The sequence below is a fragment of the Macrobrachium rosenbergii genome, chromosome 10, assembly GCF_040412425.1.
Source record: "Macrobrachium rosenbergii isolate ZJJX-2024 chromosome 10, ASM4041242v1, whole genome shotgun sequence".
In the NCBI taxonomy this organism is placed as follows: Eukaryota; Metazoa; Arthropoda; class Malacostraca; order Decapoda; family Palaemonidae; genus Macrobrachium; species Macrobrachium rosenbergii.
This window is the reverse complement of record NC_089750.1, coordinates 31,434,027-31,455,382: the sequence shown is the minus strand read 5'-3', so window position 1 is coordinate 31,455,382 and position 21,356 is coordinate 31,434,027. Positions and strand designations below refer to the sequence as shown.

Below are 21,356 nucleotides of genomic sequence, written 5' to 3'. Positions count from 1 at the left end.
TATGGGACGCGGATGGTATAAAATGGCCGACCCTTACATTCAAGCGTAACAATATTAATCCAAAAATATAAATGTCATCCGTTAACGTATAAATTAGCAAATATAATTAGCATAACAGCACCATCTCAGAGAATATACCCGTGTGCTGGAGGAGGAATGGGTCCAAGGAGAACATGGAATTATGATCACAAAGGTGAGAGGGGGAAACCTCATAGCCTAAGATAAGCGAGGACCTGCGCATCCCCAGGGAAGGGGTAATTCGGAATAAACTAACTCCGACAAGGAGTGAATATGAAAATATGTAAAAAACACATATATAAAACATATCATACAGCAAAGGGACAGAATCATACTGTTAAATCAAACGAAGACTGAAGGTCACGTGTGGTCAGAGAGAGAGGCGGCCGAGACTGGCGTCATATTCAACCCCATAATTATCGAATTAGAGGTTAAATAAAAGGCCTCAAAACGCCAAAAAACTCAAAGGGAGATGGTACTCAACTTAGATGAAGGAAAATCCTGAACGGAAGACATGCCAGTGCACAGAAAAAGCAAAAGAAGCACACCGTTGAAATACACAACAAAGCGCTGGCTCGTGCTAAAATGGAATGCCAATATGGCGGCTGAGTTGTTGATAGTCGGGGAGCTGGTGCAGGCTTTGTAACGCACATCGCTTTTGGGGATTTTGAGATTGGAAATCTCTACAGGGCAGAGGCCTGTGGTAGTGACAACACTCACCCTTTCCTATATACGACTCCATTTTATGGAGCTCGCACTGGGGGTAACCCAGCATTGCATTTAGCTTTTCTCTGCTATGTTTAGCAATAAATTTACCTAGAAATATGTGCTAGATGGTAATTTCACCGGGTGACACAGGTCAAAGCCCAGAAGAGAGATGGAGAAAAAGAAGTTGGCCTCTCTTGCTGCCTGATTCTATGGCAACTGTAGTGTACGCTGGTTGCCTGTGCCTTCGGAAATTTAAAAATATTTTCTAAATATTGTTCAAATCGGCATTAATTTCCAACTCCATTGTAAACTCGAATTATCGTAAGACGCATTATCGTCACCGTGCACTACCTGTATTTACAAACGCACAAAAATTGCAAACGAACACTGACCTATTTTAACTTCTGACACAACGAGCAAGTGAGGTCAGCTCATTGAATTAATGTACCTATTCCAGCCTCTCAGGCCAACGTATCGCATCAATCGCACGCTGCCTGATTATGCGTTGTTGCCTGCGCCAGTCACCCGCTGGAAATTTAAAAATACGTATTTTCAAAATATTGTCGATCGATATTAATTGCTAACCCCATCGTAAAAGCTAATTATCGTAAGTCAAATCATCGTATAATCGAGCACTACCTGTATATATATATATATATATATATATATATATATATATATATATATATATATATATATATATATATAGTTTTATAGTTTTCCTGGGGCAAGTAGATTTTAAGTCAAGAAAATCTAATTACTTGCGTTTATGACCGTGTGTAAATCCAGGAAGACTATAAAACAGTAAACCAAAGAATCTGTGTATAGGAGCTTAAGGTTCTTAATCAAAGGGAAATCTTGTGAAACACTTGGGTGCAAAAATAAATATACTTCACAAATCCTGCAAAAGAAGAAACTGATGAAGCAGGGGAGTCAAACAAAGGGGGGCCCGCCCCAACATCCTCACTTACCTCACCACTTACCACCTGGTCCTGCTCCGTATTCATTGGTTCCAGGTCGAGATTTAGGGTGGCAACATCCTCCCCAGACCTCGGCGTACATGATATCCACTTGAGGTGGCTGGGTCGATCATCGGATTTGTTGGATGATTGGGGTGTGGCAAGTTCTTCAGCACTGCAGCCGCCACCCGATGCGCCGGGGTAAAGCAAGTCCTCAACCTGGCGCGAGGACGTAGGGCTTCCCAGACGGAACATTCCTGCGAACCCAGCCACCCAGGGCGGAGGGATTCCAAGGCAGACTTGAAACCGTCCGCCTGCAAGGAAACCAGCAGTTAGTTAGGAAACGAAAAGTCAGACCGGGAATATAAACAATACACAACATGAGGAGCATGAACCGGGGAAAGAAGACTGTCACTTACCGACTCATCCTGGATGGTTGAACAGAGAGCAAAGCAAACCTCACAACCATCGGGGTGCCAAACAACCAGGTCGTCTGCCGGACCGCACAACCAGCATGGGTCCGGCATACCACGTGCCGTAGGGTTGTTGAAGGAGGCGGTACACCCGGCTCCTCAGCAAACAGTCTGTAAAAATAAAGTACATGAACCTCACACTCTAAGCAATCTAAAGCCGGCAAGGCCGGAAACTCAACTACAACCGGAATACTCCGGTGGAGAAGAACTCCTATTATAAACTGGGCCAATAAGCTTCAAATGCAGAGTGGAAGGTAAGGATTCAGACTCGGAGGACTCCGGGAATGAAGGAACGAGAAACCAGGAACTAACCATAAGGGCTGCCAGAAAAATAACGGCGGAGCCCCCAGGTGTAGGACCGGATTCACGATATATGGATAAACAGATTTATCTAAGATTAAAAAAAAATAATAATAATAATAATAATAATAAAAATAACAAGTGATGGTAATACTCCGGAGACCGGAGGGGTCCGCTTCGCTTACGTGATATAAAAACTTCCCACCCTTACCTCCTCGCCGGAGAAACAAAACGGGTAAAGTGTTCTATGTTCATAACATACGGCATGGAGCCCACATTTCACCTAACTTCGAGCCTGGATGGGGAGATGAGAGGTATGAGAAAGTGATTCGAACACGCCGAGCAAACAAACCACCCACCCACCACAGCGAAGCTGGGGACGGTATGGGAGGGAGCGAATCCCCTCTACCAAGGGAGGAGTCCCTGAACTCGGAGAAAACGCCATCTAGCGTCACCGCACGAGTCGTCGCAAGGCTGAGGGTAGTGGAGAGGAGTAGGCTACCCGAAGGGGACAGGAGACAGGAGAACATGACACCCGGCTCAACTGCATCCTTCCTCCAAATGAACTTGGAAGGGTAGCCTACCCAGGAGCTACACAACCCAAGCCCAACTCCTTGCTAGGCTAAGCCTGATATGAGCCTAACCTAGTATAGGTTAGGAAAGAGTAAGGAGTGTAAAAGGAGAGGAGGAATCAGCAGGGAGAGAAATTTTGTGCCGAGCCAACCGGGACCGAGAAGGGGGGGTAAGGAGGCGACTAGCCTAGAGTGAAACACATCCAAAGAACTCGATTCCCCAAATGGAGGAAGAGAACTAAGGGGCTCACTCTAACCACCGTAAAACGACCCCGGAGGAAACAGCAACCAAAACTCCCTCAACCTGATCTCCGCACCAGGCAAGGGGATGGAGCTTACACTACACAAAATACCATCACACATAAAACAATCAAAATCAAATTAAGTTCATAGGGGCGTAGCCTACCTCGGGGAGAGGCCCACGGAGGTAAACCACACAACCAAAAAAAAAAACAATAAACAAAAATAATTAAATATACTAAAAAAATAAAAGAAGAGCACCATCTTTAAAGTATAAAATAATAGCCTACTGAGACCAAAATGAAAATGAACCCAACCTGGGGGTACTTTGGACGGGCATCACACCTAAGAAAGGCCGATAGGGCGAATAATGCAAAACAAAACTAAAAAGGAGGGGAGCCACCACAAGGAACCACCAGGAAGGAATTCAAGGGGTTAAAACCTTTCTATAACGACGAGGAGACAACTCCAACCGAAAGAACAGAAGGAGTCGCCTCACGTCGACATGGCATGGGGACGCCGTGGCGTCATAAGAAGATCTCAATATTTATGAAAACACGAGACCAAAACAGCCAATAATAGTTCAAAAACCCCACAAGAAGATGGTACTTAACTTAGAGATGGAAAAGGTGCTCGATGCCATTGTAGATGATGAAAAACAATCCAAAAAAGGGGACGAGCACACAAAAGAAACGAATGTATCACGTGCTAGAAAATGGAATGAAGTAGGTGGCGCTGGTGTCGCCGCCCTGGCGGGTGTTGAGTGTGTGGGAGCTGTAACTGCTCACCGCTCTTTTGGGGTTTTGATAAGGAGATCTTTGAGTATATTTCCGTGGTAGTGGTATTTCACTCACCCTTCATTATACCAACGTCTTCCTAAAAGACGGCTCGACTGGGTAGTAACCCCAGCTTTCCTGAAAGCTCTTTTTCTCTGGTATATCTAGCATTGTTATACCTAGAAATTCGTGCTGTAATGGAATTTCACCGGCTGACAGGACCTTCCTCAGAAATAGATTTTTCCTCTGTCAAAATCCCTTATTTGTATAACAGACAAGTTAACAGAAAATGAGTTAAGTGAATGAAAATTAACTGCCGTTGACAGTCCTCCGTGGGGGGGGTGGGGGATTCCGCTGATAGAGTCCCTCTGAAGCGAGAGTTTACATAGGTTACTGACCAGTACAGGAATTGGGAGAAAGTTCTTTCTACTCGAGGGTGTGCTGAGAGCGCCAAGGACAACCTCGAGGCTTGACTAATGACTTGAATACTGTGCAACAAGCACATGGGCCAGGATTGAACAAAGGAATACGGAAAAAAAAGGCACTGGCCCCAACAGTCTAATAAGTGAACCAAGGCGAACGTAACATGGCTAAAGGCGATCTTTCAGGGCACTTTACCGTACTAAAAGGGTTCCAGCGCTGGCACTGATGCTCGGACTTCGTTCCAGACCTCACCAAGGACGGCTGTAGCAGTCCACATGGGCTGGAGACAAAGGGGCCACCTTCCAGGGGTGGGCACATGGGCAATGGGCAGCTGAGGGGTGAAGGGGCGCCCTGTGATGCTATCAGGCGGCCATAGAGGAATTTGCTCACGTGAGCGTCGCAGTCACAGAGTAAAAGAATACTAGCCATGATGGCTAAGGGGCTGACCAAGATCTGACGATGGTGGCATTCCACTTGGTGGCAAGGGTGGGGGGAGACGTCTGAGTGTGGCTTTATCGCATCGTGTCTTGAGCTGGTGTGGGGGAGATCGTAGGACACTGTGGCCTTTTATTACCTCTGCCGGGGCGGAGGGGGCCCGGTGACCTGACGGGTTATCAGCTCCTGTAGACAAGAGAGACACCAAGCCTTTTACTGCCTCGGCAAGGATTATTTGCTAGGGTGTAATCCTTAATTACCCTCTGGAATTTCCTATCTTCACCCATCCCTTGACTTACTGCACTTAAACAGGTCAAAATAGACGGGCCTATCTATCGGCTAAGCAAAGCAGAATGGAAGGAGTTTTATTAGCTTATTTTGGCTATTCTTTACAGTATATATATATATATATATATATATATATATATATATATATATATATATATATATATATATATATATATATATATATATATATATATATATATACACATATATATATATATATACACACACAGGCAGTCCCCGGGTTATCAGTGGGGTTCCGTTTCTGAGGGTGTGATGATAACCGAGAATCGCTGCTAACCGAAAATCGGCGGTTATCAGCGGGTTCCATTTCTGAGGGTGTGATGATAACCGAGAATCGCTGTTAACCGAAAGTCGGCGGTTATCAGCGCCGAAAAGTGCTGATTTTTGGTTATCAGCGTCTCTGTTAGGTATGTATTGGCGCCATTACCCAATTATCGGCGCCAATAAGCGGAAATTGGCGATTTTTGGTGCCGAAAATTGCTGATTTTTGTCGTTAGACAAGTGCCATAAAACCGGATCGCTGTTAATCGGGACTGCCTGTATACACTGTATATATATATATATATATATATATACAATATATATATATATATATATATATATATATATATATATATATATATATACACACATATACATACACATACACACACACACACACACACACACACACACACACACACACACACACAGAGGGAGTTCTATTAGCTTATTTTGGCTATTCTTTACAGCTACCCCTGCAAGATGACATACGCACCTTCAGTCAGGTGCGAATGTCGACAAAAGCAAAAATGAGCGAAGAACATGCTCGACGTTACTCTAGGTTGTGCATTGCCATGACTGGTACATTTCTTTACTTTCAAAACTCCGCTGCAATATTGATAAATGACATACTCAGAGGCTACGCTAGGTGCAGAGCACAATTTAGATCATACAATAAGAAAAGTTTTATTACTTGGGAAAGTTGGTTACTGCTGAAATGCTTTATAAATGATGATTCCACAAATGCTTTACTACCTCTACATTACTGAAGGTAATAAAGGCACTCAACATAATACAGATGACAAAATAAACAAAGAACAATTCAAAAGCACAAAAATCAAAAGAAAATAAAAGACATGTTGGTAACAAAAGATGCAAAATAAATGATTGCTTAAGATAGGCAGAAAATAAATGCATGCTGTTAGTTATGTCTTGAAGAGGCGCTGTAAATGATAACACAACGATTGTTTTAAATGACATCCTTTTCGAGAAATTGTAATGGCAATATTCAATTCATATTTTCTATCAAAGGACAATAATTGTCTACAAGCTCAATTGCATAGCTAATAGCTCAAAGAATCGCCAACTTGACAGTTGACAGTTTACAGCGGGAATTTGACAGCTGGGTGAGTGAGCGAGGCAAAGAGATTATTCGCGAGTTCTAATTTGCTAATTTTAAATGATGCCAATTATTATACTTCGACTGCCCACTACTCGCGGCAAAGGCTGTAAATAGTTACTCGCTTAAGGCATGAATGGATAAACAAACGAATGAAAAGGGGATGTGGACAGGAATAGATTCTCAATAAAAATTGTAGAAAACAAACAGAATGACACAAATGAGGGGTGTGACCACTTGCCCTTCAAACAGAATGACACAAATGAGGGGCGTGACCTCTTACCGAAGGGCGGGACATGTCTCTTGGATTAAGAAGGTGGCATTAAAAGTCACAAGGGCAGGAGTCTATGACTAGCAATTCATTAACAAATAGGGAGAAAAAAATAAATGGATAAAACAGTAAATGATATAGGCAGAAAAGCCAATGATGGAAGAGTGAGGTATATGTTTTGCATACTGTACTTAAAAGTTATCATCCTTAGCCTATGGGCGACAGCCAGGACAATCTCTCAGCCCAAGGGCTGGAAAGGGAACCCAATGGGCGTGACCCCTTTGGGAAGAGCTGGCAGGCATGCCATGTACCAAAGTATGGGCGCAAGGACGTGCCACTTCCCACTCTGTTACTCTTACTGCTTTATAACACAATAATTTATGCATTTAGAGGGGAATGGTATCCCTTATTTTAATTGCCTCTTGTGGTGATAATTAAAGAAAAGCTGAAAGGGAAGGTCAACAGAGAAGGATGAGGGATAGAAGTTCCAGAGGAGAGGAAGAAGATAGTGGAGGGCCTTGACATCCTCTTTTGGATTAGAGGTGCCAAGACCTTCGAAAGATGAAGGGGTGGCACAGGTGCCAGGAGAGCTCTAGAGTTCTGTGTAGACCACCTGGAATTTCCCACGCCTGTGATATTCTGCCGTGAACCTCTCCTACTTGGACAGTCGTCCTCGGCCGGGGAATTGGAGGGCCCGAGGCCGGAGGGCGTCATGGAGTGCCCCCTGTGTCAGCTGCTGTGACAGCTGACCCCAGGATTTTCTTTGCCAGCTCGGACATTATCTGTTGCAGTTCTCGGCGTTCATCAGCCCAGCTAGGCAGGGCAGAATCATGACTCGCAAGAGAGAGGAGACGGTTTTTTTTTGGGGGACGTGGTTGACGCAGGCAGTGGTGACCAGCTCAGGCCCGGCTGGCGAATCCGTGCCTTTGGTTGAGCCTCGGCTGTGGCCAGAGGAACCCCTCTCTCTTGCTACCAGTGCTGGCAGTGGAACCAGGCTGGGCGAAGAGAGGAGGTTTGGAGTTGGATCCCTCGAAGGGAGATCAGTGGCCTGCTCTGGCACTGACATTGGCACTGGCACTGGTAGCGATGTGGTAGTGGTCTCGTCTGTCTGGACGGATGGAGATTGGCACTGCTCAGAGCGCACAAGTGGCACTGGCAGAGAATTCGATTTACTTGATTCTCCTGAAGGAAGATCTGATTGGGGCCTCGGCACTGGCACTGAGGCAGTGCCGTGCACTGGGCTTGGATCTGGAGGATTATTTGGGGACTCTGGACCCCGGAATTGTCGTGGCTTGGAGGGGGAGGTAAAGTCCTGGCCCAGGAGGACGTCATAGCCTCCTGGAATGTATTTCGCTACAGCGAGACTAAGCGTTCTAGCTTTGTGGGGTCTAGTGACCCTCAGTTGGACCGTAGGGAGGATCATTTTGTAGCGATTCACTCCCTCGATAGTTACTAGGTTCCTTCTATTTATAACTGTCTCATGCGGAATTCTGTCTTCCCATATGAGGGAAATCTGGGCGCCCAAGTCATCGAATGCCGTGACTCGCAAGCTTGGTACTTACCGTGGGGAGGGGCAACATAGATGGGACCTTCTGCAGGAGGGCCTAGGGACTTGGAATTAGTCACTGCTAAGGCGGCGGAGGAGGTGTTTGAGTTATTATTAGGGCATTGCGCCCGTGAGGCGGAATGTCCATAAACATTACAGGATGTGCAGTAATTCTTAGTGGCTTGTTCCTACACTGTTCGGCGGAATGCCCAATCTTATTGCAATACCCACATACTTTGGGTTTCGAGGCATGGAGGAGGATGAATTTTCTTCTTCAGAGAGCTCTCCTGGGGGTGATGGGTATCCCAGGAATCAGCTATCTGACAGCAATCTGCTAAGGTCGGGGGCTCCTTCTCTGCGATGTGCGTGGCGAGGACAGGAGGGGCGAAGAGCAGGAAGTGTTCTATTTTCATTTGTTTGATGCACTCGTCGAGGGTCTTAACCCCACGGACTCGAACCATTTGGCATGGGCGCACTAGGACTGGTAGGCCCAGTCTGACCAGGTCTGATTGACTTCCTTGACTTGCCCTCGCCAGCGCCTCCTCCAGCGTTCGGGGGTGATTTCGTACACCTTGGAGATGGTCTGGCTTACGATTTCCCAATTTTCTTGCTCCGCCGGTGGGAAGGCTTTGTAGGCGATGATGGCCTTCCCTCCAAGGAATCTGGTTAGCACCAGGGAGAGTTCGGCAGCGTTGAGGGGGCAGGCCTTCAGGAAGGTCTCGCCGCTGTTGAGCCACACTTTGGGCTCAGCCTCGGTCCGTTTGGGCATGCAGGTGAGGGCCTGGCTGAAAGTGCTCATCCCCTGGGTAGTGGATGGGGAAGAAGGGCCACGCCGTTCCAGCAGCTCGAGTTCATGGCCGTTCGCTGCCTCCTCCTCTCTTCTGCTTTTTTCTCTCTTTCTGCCTCCTTCTCTCTCTCTCTTGATCTCGTCCATTTGCTCCTGTACCCAGTCCTGTAGGGCTTTTCCCTCATAGCCAGGGTCCTTTCTGGTGGCTGCGAGGCGCTGGAGCTCATCCGCCTGTGAGCGGGTTGACATTTTCCCAGAGGTGGGCTCAGCAGAAGGAAAGGAAAAAAAATCAATAAGGAAAAATATCTCCAAGCGTAAGAGGAGTTGTCATGGGATAATAAAATATCCTCTGATTTCACAGGGTGTATGAGCCACGGGCGTGAGATTCAAGCTAGAACCTTTGTTGTGCCTCACAAGGTGTAGGATGCTCTTTCTGCTCTGACTAATGTAGGTTATAGCAGGAATCCGGATTTGGAATGTTTGGGTCCTACCAAATTACCAACGAGGTGGGCTGATTGGAGACTTGATTGGAAGTTGATTGGTCCTACCAAATTACCGATGAGGCGGGCTGATTGGGAACTTCATTGGAAGTTAATTGGTCTCACCAAATTACCAACGAGGCAGGGTGATTGGGGACTGGATTGGAGGTTGATTGGTCCTACCAAATTACTGATGAGGCGGGCTGATTGGGGACTTGATTGGAAGTTGATTGGTCCTACCAAATTACCGACGAGGCAGGGTGATTGGGGACTGGATTGGAAGTTGATTGGTCCTACCAAATTACCGCCGAGGCAGGGTGATTGGGGACTGGATTGGAAGTTGATTGGTCCTACCAAATTACTGACAAGGCGGGCTGATTGGGGACTGGATTGGAGGTTGATTGGTCTTAGCAAATTACCAACGAGGCGGGCTGATTGGGGACTGGATTGGAGGTTGATGATCCTACCACATTACCGATGAGGCGAGCTGATTGGGGACTGGATTGGAGGTTGATTGGTCCTGCCAAATTACCGACAAGGCAGGCTGATTGGGGGACGGTGATTGGTTATATATATTGGCTCCCTAAGATAATCCCGCACAGACGACGTCTGATTAGCAAGAGCTCAAGTTATACATTTACTGACTTATGGGAGAAGTTTATTCTCTATAGCAAATAGGTGGGTGGTAAGTCCAAAGTCTTAATAAATATGCAACACACACAGCAGGAATAAAAAAGGAGAGAAAAAAAAAATATCAGACCCCCCAATTATACAAGAACAAAATAATTTTTGTGGAGTAAGCCGAGGGAAAACAACATAAAATCAAAAAATCAAACAAACAAATTCTCACACATTCCTAACTCTAACGATGCAGGCGAATGTCGGTCAAGGTCATTTGCCTCTGCCTCTTATCTTTAGCGGGCTGGCTTTCAGCAAGGGAATGAATGAATGAGGTAATGTTTTGGTAAACAGACGTGGGGATTCCCCTTTTACACTGGAAAGAATTCGGTGGAACTCTGTCAATTCTACGCTATGCCTAATACAATGAAATATGATTTCGCGTGGGCGTCGCAGTCAGAGTACAAGAATACTAGCGACAATGTCTAAGGGCCTGACCAAGAAATGATGATGGCAGTGTTCCACGTGGTGGCGAGGGCGGAGGGAGACATCTGAGTGTGGCTTTATCTCATTGTGTCTTGAACTGGTGTGGGGGAGATCATAGGACGCTGTGGCTTTTTATTACCTCTGCCAGGGCGGAGGGGGCCCGGTGACCTGACGGGGTATCAGCTCCTGTAGGCAAGAGAGACGCCAAGCCTTTTACTGCCTAGGGCAAGGATTATTTGCTAGGGTGTGCTCCTTAATTACCCTCTGGAATTTCCTATCTTCACCCATCCCTTGACTTACTGCACTTAAACAGGTCAAAATAGACGGGCCTATCTATCGGCCAAGCAAAGCAGAATGGAGGGAGTTTTATTAGCTCACTTTGGCTATTTTCTTTACAATATATATATATATATATATATATATATATATATATATATATATATATATATATATATATATATATATATATATATATATATATATATATATATATATATATATATATATATATATATATATATATATATATATATATATATATATATATATATATATATATATATATATATATATATGTATATATAGTGTGTGTATATATATATATATATATATATATATATATATATATATATATATATATATATATATATATATATATATATATATATATATATATATATTGTGTATACATACATACATACATATACATATATATATATATATATATATATATATATATATATATATATATATATATATATATATATATATATATATATATATATATATATATATATATATATATATATATATATATATATATATATATGTATGTATGTATGTATACACAATATATATATATATATATATATATATATATATATATATATATATATATATATATATATATATATATATATATTGTGTATACATACATACATACATATATATATATATATATATATATATATATATATATATATATATATATATATATATATATATATATATATATATACTAGGATGTGCCCAAGTAAGTATCGGTATCGGTATCGGCTAGTTTTTGTGGTATCGGTATCGGTGAATTTCTGGCTGATACCAGCCGATACTTTTGTCATTACTATAGGAATTTAAAATCCTCTTAGGCTTTGTAAAATGTATATATTAACAAAACCCACCAAACAAACTATATAAAGGCTTATCACTGAATATAGGTTCATTGTTTATCTTTTAAAAACAGATGGTATCTTAATACTTTACAGTGTATTTAACAATTTATTATTGTAATTCTAATTTTAATTAACTATGGTTATGTCTACCTCTACCAGCAATGAGTCATTGCCATTCTGTTGGAGTTGGGTACTATTTTAACATGTGCAGTGCAGGTATGGTTATATTTTAGGTTCACACACACTGCAATTCATATTACTAATATGATTAATGAAGTAGTTCAGGATTCTGACATCCAAGATTTTAAAATTCATCTTTTTACCAGAGATAATGGAGCAAATATAGTCAAAGGAATTGAAGGTACAGAATATGATGGTCTTTCTTGTTTTTGCACACTCTTCGGCTCGTCATAAATGACTGTATCTTTGATCAAAGAGTTATAAAAGATATAATTGCAAACTGTAAAAAGATTGTAGGCCATTTTAGTCACTCTCCCCTAGCTTGCAGTAAGCTATGTGATCTACAGCGGCAGAATAATCTTCCACAACACAAATTAATCCAAAATGTCTCTACTAGGTGGAATAGCACTTATTTAATGACAGACCGTATCTATGAGCAAAAGAAGGCAATAGCAATGCACTGCACAGATTCTCCTAGCCTTCCTTCACTTGATGGTCACTCATGGAATCTCATCTCATAATTGTCATCATTACTAAAGATTTTTCACAAGACAACTGTACAGCTTAGTGTGAGGGAATGTCTTTGAAATTGTTTATATAACCCTATTATATGACCTTTCAACTTTCGAACCTTTAATATACAATAACCAGTGAACAAAAATGATTTTAGTAACAATATATATTCTCCTAAATAACAGTAATATGGAGGTAACAGGTATCGGTATAGGTATCGGCTTTAAAAGTTGGTATCGGTATCGGTATCGGCCAAAAATTTGGTATCGGTGCATCCCTAATATATACTGTATATATACTCACACACACATATAGTCAGTCCCTGGTTATCGGCAGGGGTTCCGTTCTGACAATGTGACGATAACTGAAAATCGCTGATTTTTGGTTATCAGCACCTCTGATAATTATGTATCAGCGCCGATAAGCGGAAATTGCGATTTTCAGTGCTGAAAATTGCCGATTTTTGTCGCTAGACAAGCCCTGTAAAACCAGATCGCCAATAACCGAGCCCACCAGTAACTGGGGACTGCCAGTATATATAAGCGAATCCCACAGGAAAATGACAGGCAGAAGTTCAGTACCTGGACTTCTGCCTGTCATTTTCCTGTGGGATTTGCTTATACACTGAAGTCACTTGCATCTACTGTGATTTTCAGTATACCATATACATATTTTAAATGGGGAAAGTGCAAGTTATATTTGTTCACTTTTACTGTTTAGGAAATATAATGTGTCAGTAGTGTAGCTAAAAATTTCATTTTTGTCTACTGATGAGTGTATTTCATTACATTTTCAGTAGAACTTAGATGGTTTTTTGACATAATGGTAAAAGAAGTGAAATGTTTTTTAAGTCTACCACCACTCTTACATAGAAATACATCATTCTACATTCACCCCTGTTGTCATGTAGCATAAAGGGAAGTGCTGTGATAAATTAGTTCTCTCTTTTCAGCCCCTTTTGTTTATTTGAATAAAAATACAGTAGTTGAATCGTAATTATCTCAGTAGTTTTCCTTGAAACAGTGTAAAAGTAAAATTTAAATCTACCTTTTCATGCAGTTAAGAGAGTGTGAAAGTCAAATTTAAATCAATACCTTTTTATACAGTTAAGAGAGTACTGTAATGTGAATGGATGTTTATCTTATAATAGTCATACATGCTGTACATGCATTTTATTCCTTGCCCCACGTTACAAAAGAACTCATAATTTTGTACCAAAATATCGTTCAGGTTTGAAATTAAGATTCTGTTACCCTGCTTATTGTTCTCTTCTGTGTCATTTTTCAGGTGTCAAAATCCAAATTGAAAGTGATTTCAATTTCTCTGAATGGTGAAGGGAGCTTAAAGAACATGACATTATCATCAGCAGAACATTTACTACACTTTTATGATGCTGCAAATTGGTTACTCAATCATCAAGATGAACAGGGAGGCTGGTCCATACCAGTTCCTAGAAAGGTAATCTAGAAGGCTTTGTGGCATAAATTTATTTACTGTTACTAATAACTTCAGTTGGTATATAGTGTTGTGAACATGCTCTTTACGTGAATATACTTGATTTTTAAGAAAGATTTTCTTTCATTGTATCTAATGATAGTTTTACATAACAGCAAAGCTTTGAGTATGTACACTGATTTCTATTTTCATTGCCTAGGTTATCAGTGGTGTTTTGGAACTAGAATCTGGTTGGTATTCGGCAATGGCACAGGGCCAGGCAATGTCCTTGTTAGTACGAGCCGCTCACCACTCTGGAGATTCAAGATATCTTAAGGCTGCTTTGCGTGCAACAGCTTTATTTTCTGTTAATTCTACAAGAGGTAACGTACAGACTTTTCTTTTAGATTATTCTTTTTTTTTTTGTATTTGAATTACTATAGATTATCAAAGTTGTACTTTCTTGAGGTAAATAGGGAGGTAGTGCCATTAGTGCACCTATTGTTAAAGGGTGTTTGTAGCATCCTTTTGGCACTAACTGCAACTACTTTTTAACCTTTTACTTTACCTCCATTTCCACTTGCTTTCTTCAGTCATGGTGTCCAATCTCTCAAAATATTACTTTTTGGTACAACTTTTGGGTGTTACAAGTCCCACCTTCAGTTCCTTGTACATCATCTCTTATTTTCTGGATCTCTTATTTTACCGCCCAGCCACTCTTAACTCCCTTTGTTCATATATGGAACAAACCTTAGTTTTAACATGAGGATAAATTCTCTGGCACTAGCTGGAGTCCTGTTAAAAATAACACAAGGAATTTGTGGCTACAGACATCAGCCAATAGGGAGTAGGAGGAAGCTACTCGACCTGCTGTACCCCTGCTACGCATAATCATATTAGTTTCTATCTAACCATCACAAGAAGCCGGTTTGTTCACATGCAGAACAAACCTGGTTCTTAACTTATACACAGTTCTTCTAGTGCCAGCTTGAAACCATTAAAAAGAAAACACACAAGGAGTTGGTGGCAACAAGGTAGGTTTATAGACCTAGGTGGCAAGTGTCACCTCCATTGTGATGAATCGAGGAGGTGACGCCTCAGTTTTTTTCTTTACCGCCCTCATAGGAAGATGTGCTTTGCTCATCTCTTCAAAGCTGGTGTTTTTCTTTGTTGTGTGTAGTTGTGCTTTTGAGTGGTTCTGTGTTTTTGTGTGCTTTGTGCTTCTGTGTCTGATCATGCAACCCCAAGAATCATCCCAGCTTCCAGTTTCAGTCAGTCCTTCCAAGCATCAGAGGAAGTGCCCTGGCATTGATGGCTATCCTTGCTCCTGTTTTTTGGCATCGGCTGAAACTGATCTCCACGCTATGTGTAGCCAATGTAGAGCTAATGATTGTAATATCACTAATCCATACCCTGAATGTCATTCTTGGCCTCTTCAACAGAGGAGGGTCTTTGTCAAGAAGAGGCAACATAAGAGGAAATCGGAGGCTCCATCTTGGAGGGGTTCCCTTCTTCGATGGCTGCATCATATGCTCCTTGTTCTACCTCCTCCTTCCCAAGTCCTCCAGTTGCTTTGTCTTCTCTGGGAGATTTTATCCCTTCCCACTTTTCTATAGCTTTGCCTATGGAAGTTTTGGGAGAGGGGTCAGGAGACTTCATAACTAATGCTACCCCAACTCTTTTGGGGGATGGTCACTCCTCCCTCGTACGAGTGGATGTACAGCGGTCTTGTTCTACCCTTTCAGTTTCCAATGTGCAGAAGATGGCTAGTCTCTGGGCTTCTCTAGGCCTATCAGGGTTACCAACCTGGGATGGTCTGTTGTCCTACTACTTGACTTCACGCAGGCCTGGGTCAGCCGCTATAACAGTTCCCATTCCTGTGGCTCTCCCCCCTCCCTTGCCTAGTACATCAGCTGTGTCGTCCCTTCAGCTTACTGCTTTCTACCCAGCTTGTTGTCCTGCCTTACTGCTCTGACCTCTGCCCCTCCTCCCGACTCCTGGGTTCAGTAGTTGATCGAGTTAACATTGTTATTCGTAAGTTATGTTATTCGTAAGAGTTATGGGAGTACTGTGACGATGAAACGTCGTAGGACTCCGTCTCCTAATTCATCTACTTTTCATCCTCACTGTCAACTGTTAGGCGATGGTGAGTTAGAGACTTTGTCTCTTCCCCTAGTAGGAAGTGTCTCAGACCTGTTGTATCTTCGTCTCCTTTGGATGATGACCATGCCTCTCCCCCTCCTGATGTCCATGATTCTGGTGTTGAGGTTTTACTCTGCCCACGTCTGTAGGAAGGATGATTTTGCTCTTGTTAAGAAGACTCGTGTTCCTGTTCACGTCTGTGGGGAGGGCTCTTCTCGTACACCTCTGAATCCTTATCACCCTCCCTCTCCTCGTCATTCTTCACGTTCACATTCACGTAAGGAAGTCCGGGGCTCACGTTCTGGGATCCGCGTCCTTGTTGGTAGCCCTTCTTGTTCCAAGAGCCCTGTTGCCCATCTTCCTAGACATTCCTCCTGATCTCCCAACGGGACCTGGTTGGGCACACCTGCACAGAAGAACACGTCCATGTTACAGAGCACGGCCATGCTCCTACTCCGGTTATTTTGCAACCTTCTGGGGAGGATCCTCTTAGACATTATATGTCCTCTGGTGTAGAGAGCAGTATCAGCCCTGCACGTCCATCTCCTCACACTCATCAGTGTGTAAGCTCTCATCCGTCTCCTAGTTCACACCCCTCCAGAGCAGATGATGTTCATCTTTCCAGGTCAGTTGTTTGTGGTCGTTCTGTTACACCCACACATCCGTGCAGCGATAAACGCCTGTCCACTGGCTTTTTGCATAATGTATCAGTCTCTCGTTCTGTTGAGGGGAATGCAGTTCTAAATCATTTTTCCTCAACCTCCTCAGGTGTTCATTCTCCGAGGCAAGCTTTAGGTCCAGATAGGGCATACGCTCCAGCCTTATCCAGAAATGTTTTGGATTCTCCTGATCTCCTCAACAGAACAGGAAGGGACTCCCGGGGACAGGAGATGAAAGACATAAAAAAATCAAGAGTTTTTTACTACTTATGCAGAAGTGCCTGGTATAACCCCTAAGACAATGATCCTGTGGAAGAGTACGTGGCAGATTCTGTATAACCCCTAGGACAATGATCCTGTGGAAGAGTACGTGGCAGATTCTTCAGATTTTCCTAAGGGAATAGAAGCTCTCCTCAGCCCCAAGAAAGAATCGAAGGCTTCTATTGGGGTACCTTGTTGTAATCATATGGAATTTGTCCTTAATCATGTGAATTCTCTCGTCTCTGGGTGGGACAATTCCCTGCATTCTAGCAGAACATTCGAGCTTCTTCCTATTCCTCTCCCTCGGCATAAACGTTTCTACTTTACTCCTAATGTTGCGCTTCTTCCTCGACAGTTGGATCCAGATGTGGCCTGGTTGGCTCCCAGTCTTTCGTTAGACCAGATTCGAGCAGAAGGTCCTTCCTTCACCTCTCAAGAAGCTGCCTCTTTGGAGTCATCTGCTTTTTCTGCCTTCCAAGCAGTCTCCAGACTAGACTTATGGTCAACAGCAGTGGCCAAGGTTTTTTTCTTCTGCCCTTGGTGTTTCCGAAGAAAGTGCCTCATACCTTAGGCTATTGCAATCGGGCAGCAAAGCTATTTCATATTTGGCTCATATAACCACAACTATTTGGGCAAATACGTTGCTCAAGAGAAGGGATGCCGTTCCTGCCAAAGTCTCTAGGTCCATCAGTTCAGATTCTGTGTTGGCCCTGAGAAACGAAGACATCCTCAACACTTCGTCTCTTTTCCCTAGGGATCAGCTTGACTTAGCCATAGGTAGGTGGCAAGCTAATGACTGGCTGATACATCAAGCTGTTTCTAAGTCTTCAAATCCTCTTCGTACTAGTACCTTGAAGGCCAAAACCTTGGCCCCTCCCAAGAAGTCCACATTGCCTCTTCATCCAACAGGTCTGGTCAGGCTCCTGCTGCAGCAGCCAACAAGGGTCCCCAGCAGCATTCCTTTCAGTCCCGTTCTCTATGCCCACAAGAGTCTCTAGAGGTAAGGCGAGAGTAGCTAAGCAATAAGGTAGCCGCCCCTCCCCACAAGTCGTCACCAATGATGGGGTGGCTGGCGAGCCATTGGGCTACATGGTGGGGTCTTCAGAGCAGAAGAGTGGGTAGTACAGTAGATGTTCTTCGGGTGGGATATCTACTACCAGTTGGCCTCGTCATCACATTATGTACGCTCTCATTTCGTTAAGACATCAGGCTCTCCAAGGCGAAGTGGTGAAGATGATGGAGAAAGGAGCAGTGGAAATGGTAGAGCATCCTTCTCCAGGTTTTTACAACCGGGTCTTTCTCATTCCCAAGGTAACAAGCGCATGGCGGTCAATGATAGACGTGTCAACCCTGAACCCCTTCATCAGGAAGACCCGATTCAAGATGGAGACTCCTCGAACAGTGTTGGCAGCCATCAGGGAGAACAACTTTATACTGTCAATAGAGATCTGAAGGATGCTTACTTCCAGATTCTGATACATCGTTCCTTCAGGAAATTTCTCCGCTTCAGCCTGGGAGAGTTAGTCTTCCAGTTCAAAGTCTTGTGCTTTGGCCTCTCAATAGCTCCTCAAGTATTTACCCTGGTTTCATCATGAGCCCACTCCCAGGGAATTTGTCTTCTCAGATTCCTCGATTACTGGCTGGTCTTGGCAGCATCTCGGGAGGAGTTAATTGAAAACAGGGATTGTTGTCTTTAATTTTGTCACGACTTACGCATCGTGGTCAATTTAGCGAAGCCACATCTCCTCCCCAGTCAGAGGATTCTTTACCTAAGCATGGTCATAGACACAGTATTGTCGAGGGTTTTCCCGTCAGACCAGAGCATGGAGAAATTCAAAGTTGTGGCTCGATCCTTCCTTTTGGAGCAGTCTCAACCAGCTCATCAGTGGCAAGTGATTCTGGGTCTGTTAATCTCCCTAGAGAAGTTGGTCCCTCATGTGGTCGTCTACATCTTCAGTCCCTGCAATGGAGGCCGAAAGAGTTTTGGTTCCCTTCAAGGGATCCTCCTCATTTTCAAGTTCCATTGTCGCAAGAAGTAAGAGAGGACCTGTTGTGGTGGTTGGATGACAGGAACTTGGCCATAGGAGTGCCCCTTCATTCTCCTCCAGAGATCCTTTTGTTCTCAGACATCTTGTGTGAGGGTTGGGGAGCACACATGGAAGGTCTTGTAACATCTGGGGTTTGGACTCCGCAAGAGCATCAGCTTCACATCAACGTTCTGGAACTCAAAGCTGCCTTCCTAGCTCTTCAAGAATTTCAGGAGAGGGTGATGGAGCACACTGTGGTGCTCATGTTGGACATCACCATGTTGGTGGCCTATATAAGCAAGCAGGGGGGCTGGTGTCATGCCAACTACACTCCCTAACAGTGCTCATTCATCAGTGGGCGACAGATCATTCAGTGGACCTCTGTGCCAGGTATATCCCAGGCAGGAGGAATGTAGTGGCGGACAATCTGAGTCATTGAAGTCAGGCATAGGGACAGAGTGGTCTCTGCATCAGGACATAGCAAACAGGCTCTTATATCTTTGGGGAAGGCCCTCAATAGATCTTTTGCAACAAGGTTCAACAAGAAGATAGAGGTCTTCTGTTCTGTGGTTTCAGATCCCTTTGCAGTGGCAGAGGACACCCTGCAACACCCCTGGGACAATCTAGAGGTTTATGCCTTCCCTCCATTTTGTCTAATCCATCAGGTTCTGAACAGGGTAATGGCCTCGCAGAGTCTCAGAATGACCCTAGTTGCTCCCTTGTGGCCTCACACAGAATTGGTTCCTCGATCTCCTAACCTTACTGTCAGAGGCTCCCAGAGAGATTCGTCCATGGCACAACCTTCTGTGTGAACCCCGCTTCCAGAGATACCACCGCTCAGTAGAGTCCATATCTGTTCACGGCTAGAGACTATCCAATATCTTCTCTGAGTGAGAGCTTATCTCGCAGAGTAGCATCAGAGATGTCTGGCTCTCTCAGAAGATCTTCCTCAGCCATGTACTAGGGCAAGTGGGCCGTTTACTGTGGTTGGTGTCATCAATGGGGTCTCTCTCCATTTGGAACTTTCATTCAGCAAGTAGCAGACTCCTTGTTTTTCTTCGCAGAGAGAAACAACTTTCCGTGTCTTCTGTCAAGGACTACAGAGGTGCTTTGATTGCAGTTCTACGTATGAGGAATGTCGATCTTTCTTCCTCGTGGGAAAACTCAGTGCTTCTCAAGAGGTTTGAGCAGTCTTGTCCTCCAAAAGAACTTAGACCACCTAGTTAGGACCTGACTTTGGTACTGGGCAGCCTCACCAGTGCTCCTTTTGAGCCTTTACGCCATGTGTCAGGCAGGAACCTGACTCTGAAGACGGTTTTCCCATTGGCCCTGGCCTCTTTGAAACGAGTTGGCGAACTCCATGGCCTATCCTTTGATGTCAAACATACGAGGGTTTGGACGTCCGTACCCTTCGAATTTGCCCCAGAATTCGTGGCTAAAACTCAAAACCCCTCTTCTCAAGATGACAGATTTGAATCCTTTTTCAGTCCGTCTATTAATGACTTTGTTGACAATGATCCGAACGAATTGCTCTTTTGCCCTGTCTGAGCACTACAGTTGCTATATTCTGAAAGGGATGCATCATCTCAAACCACGAATAGCTAAAATCCGCAAATACTTGACACCAGTTTAAAAATGCTTATAACTGCCTATTTTGATAGTTCAAACACCAAATAAAAACTCTAAAAATGCCAATACTTGAGTATTTTAATAGTTCTATCACAAAGAATACATTTAGTCATGAAAATTATATGAAAATACAGTAATTAAGGATATTGCTATATGAAAAATACTGTGAATAAGAGAATTTTCCATGAATAATATGTACTGTACAGTATATACTCGTACATTCCACAGTAAAATCTGTGAATAGGTGAAGCAGCAAATTTGGAACTGCAAATTGGAGGGGGTCCACTGTATCTGAAAAGGACTCGTAATCTCAGACCAGGGTGCCGAAGACTTTTCCTTAGCACTGGCTGGAACAAGAAAGAAGTGTCCAAGAATATGATCTTTTGGCTTCATGAAACTATCAGACAAGCTCATAGTTCGACTTCGTGCCCCAGTCCTAACACAGTGCACGCAAGAGCACGTGATGTTAAAGGGCTAGGCCCTTCTTTGGCATTCAGAAAGAACTTGTCTATTCAAAGGATTTTGAAGGCTGGCACTTGGCTTCTTCAGACACCACTTCAG

At 43.5% G+C, this 21,356-nt stretch overlaps 1 protein-coding gene across 5 annotated transcripts in view; it reads left to right on the top strand.

The window, feature by feature from the left end:
• Hsepi (D-glucuronyl C5-epimerase) overlaps positions 1–21,356 on the top strand; it is a 230,812-nt gene that overhangs the window by 152,513 nt on the left and 56,943 nt on the right. For all 5 annotated transcript variants that reach the window (XM_067110122.1, XM_067110127.1, XM_067110123.1 and 2 more), the window contains exons 10-11: positions 13,931–14,101; positions 14,298–14,460. In XM_067110122.1, the coding sequence (XP_066966223.1) occupies positions 13,931–14,101; positions 14,298–14,460 (334 nt within the window). The remainder of the gene's footprint in view (positions 1–13,930; positions 14,102–14,297; positions 14,461–21,356) is intronic.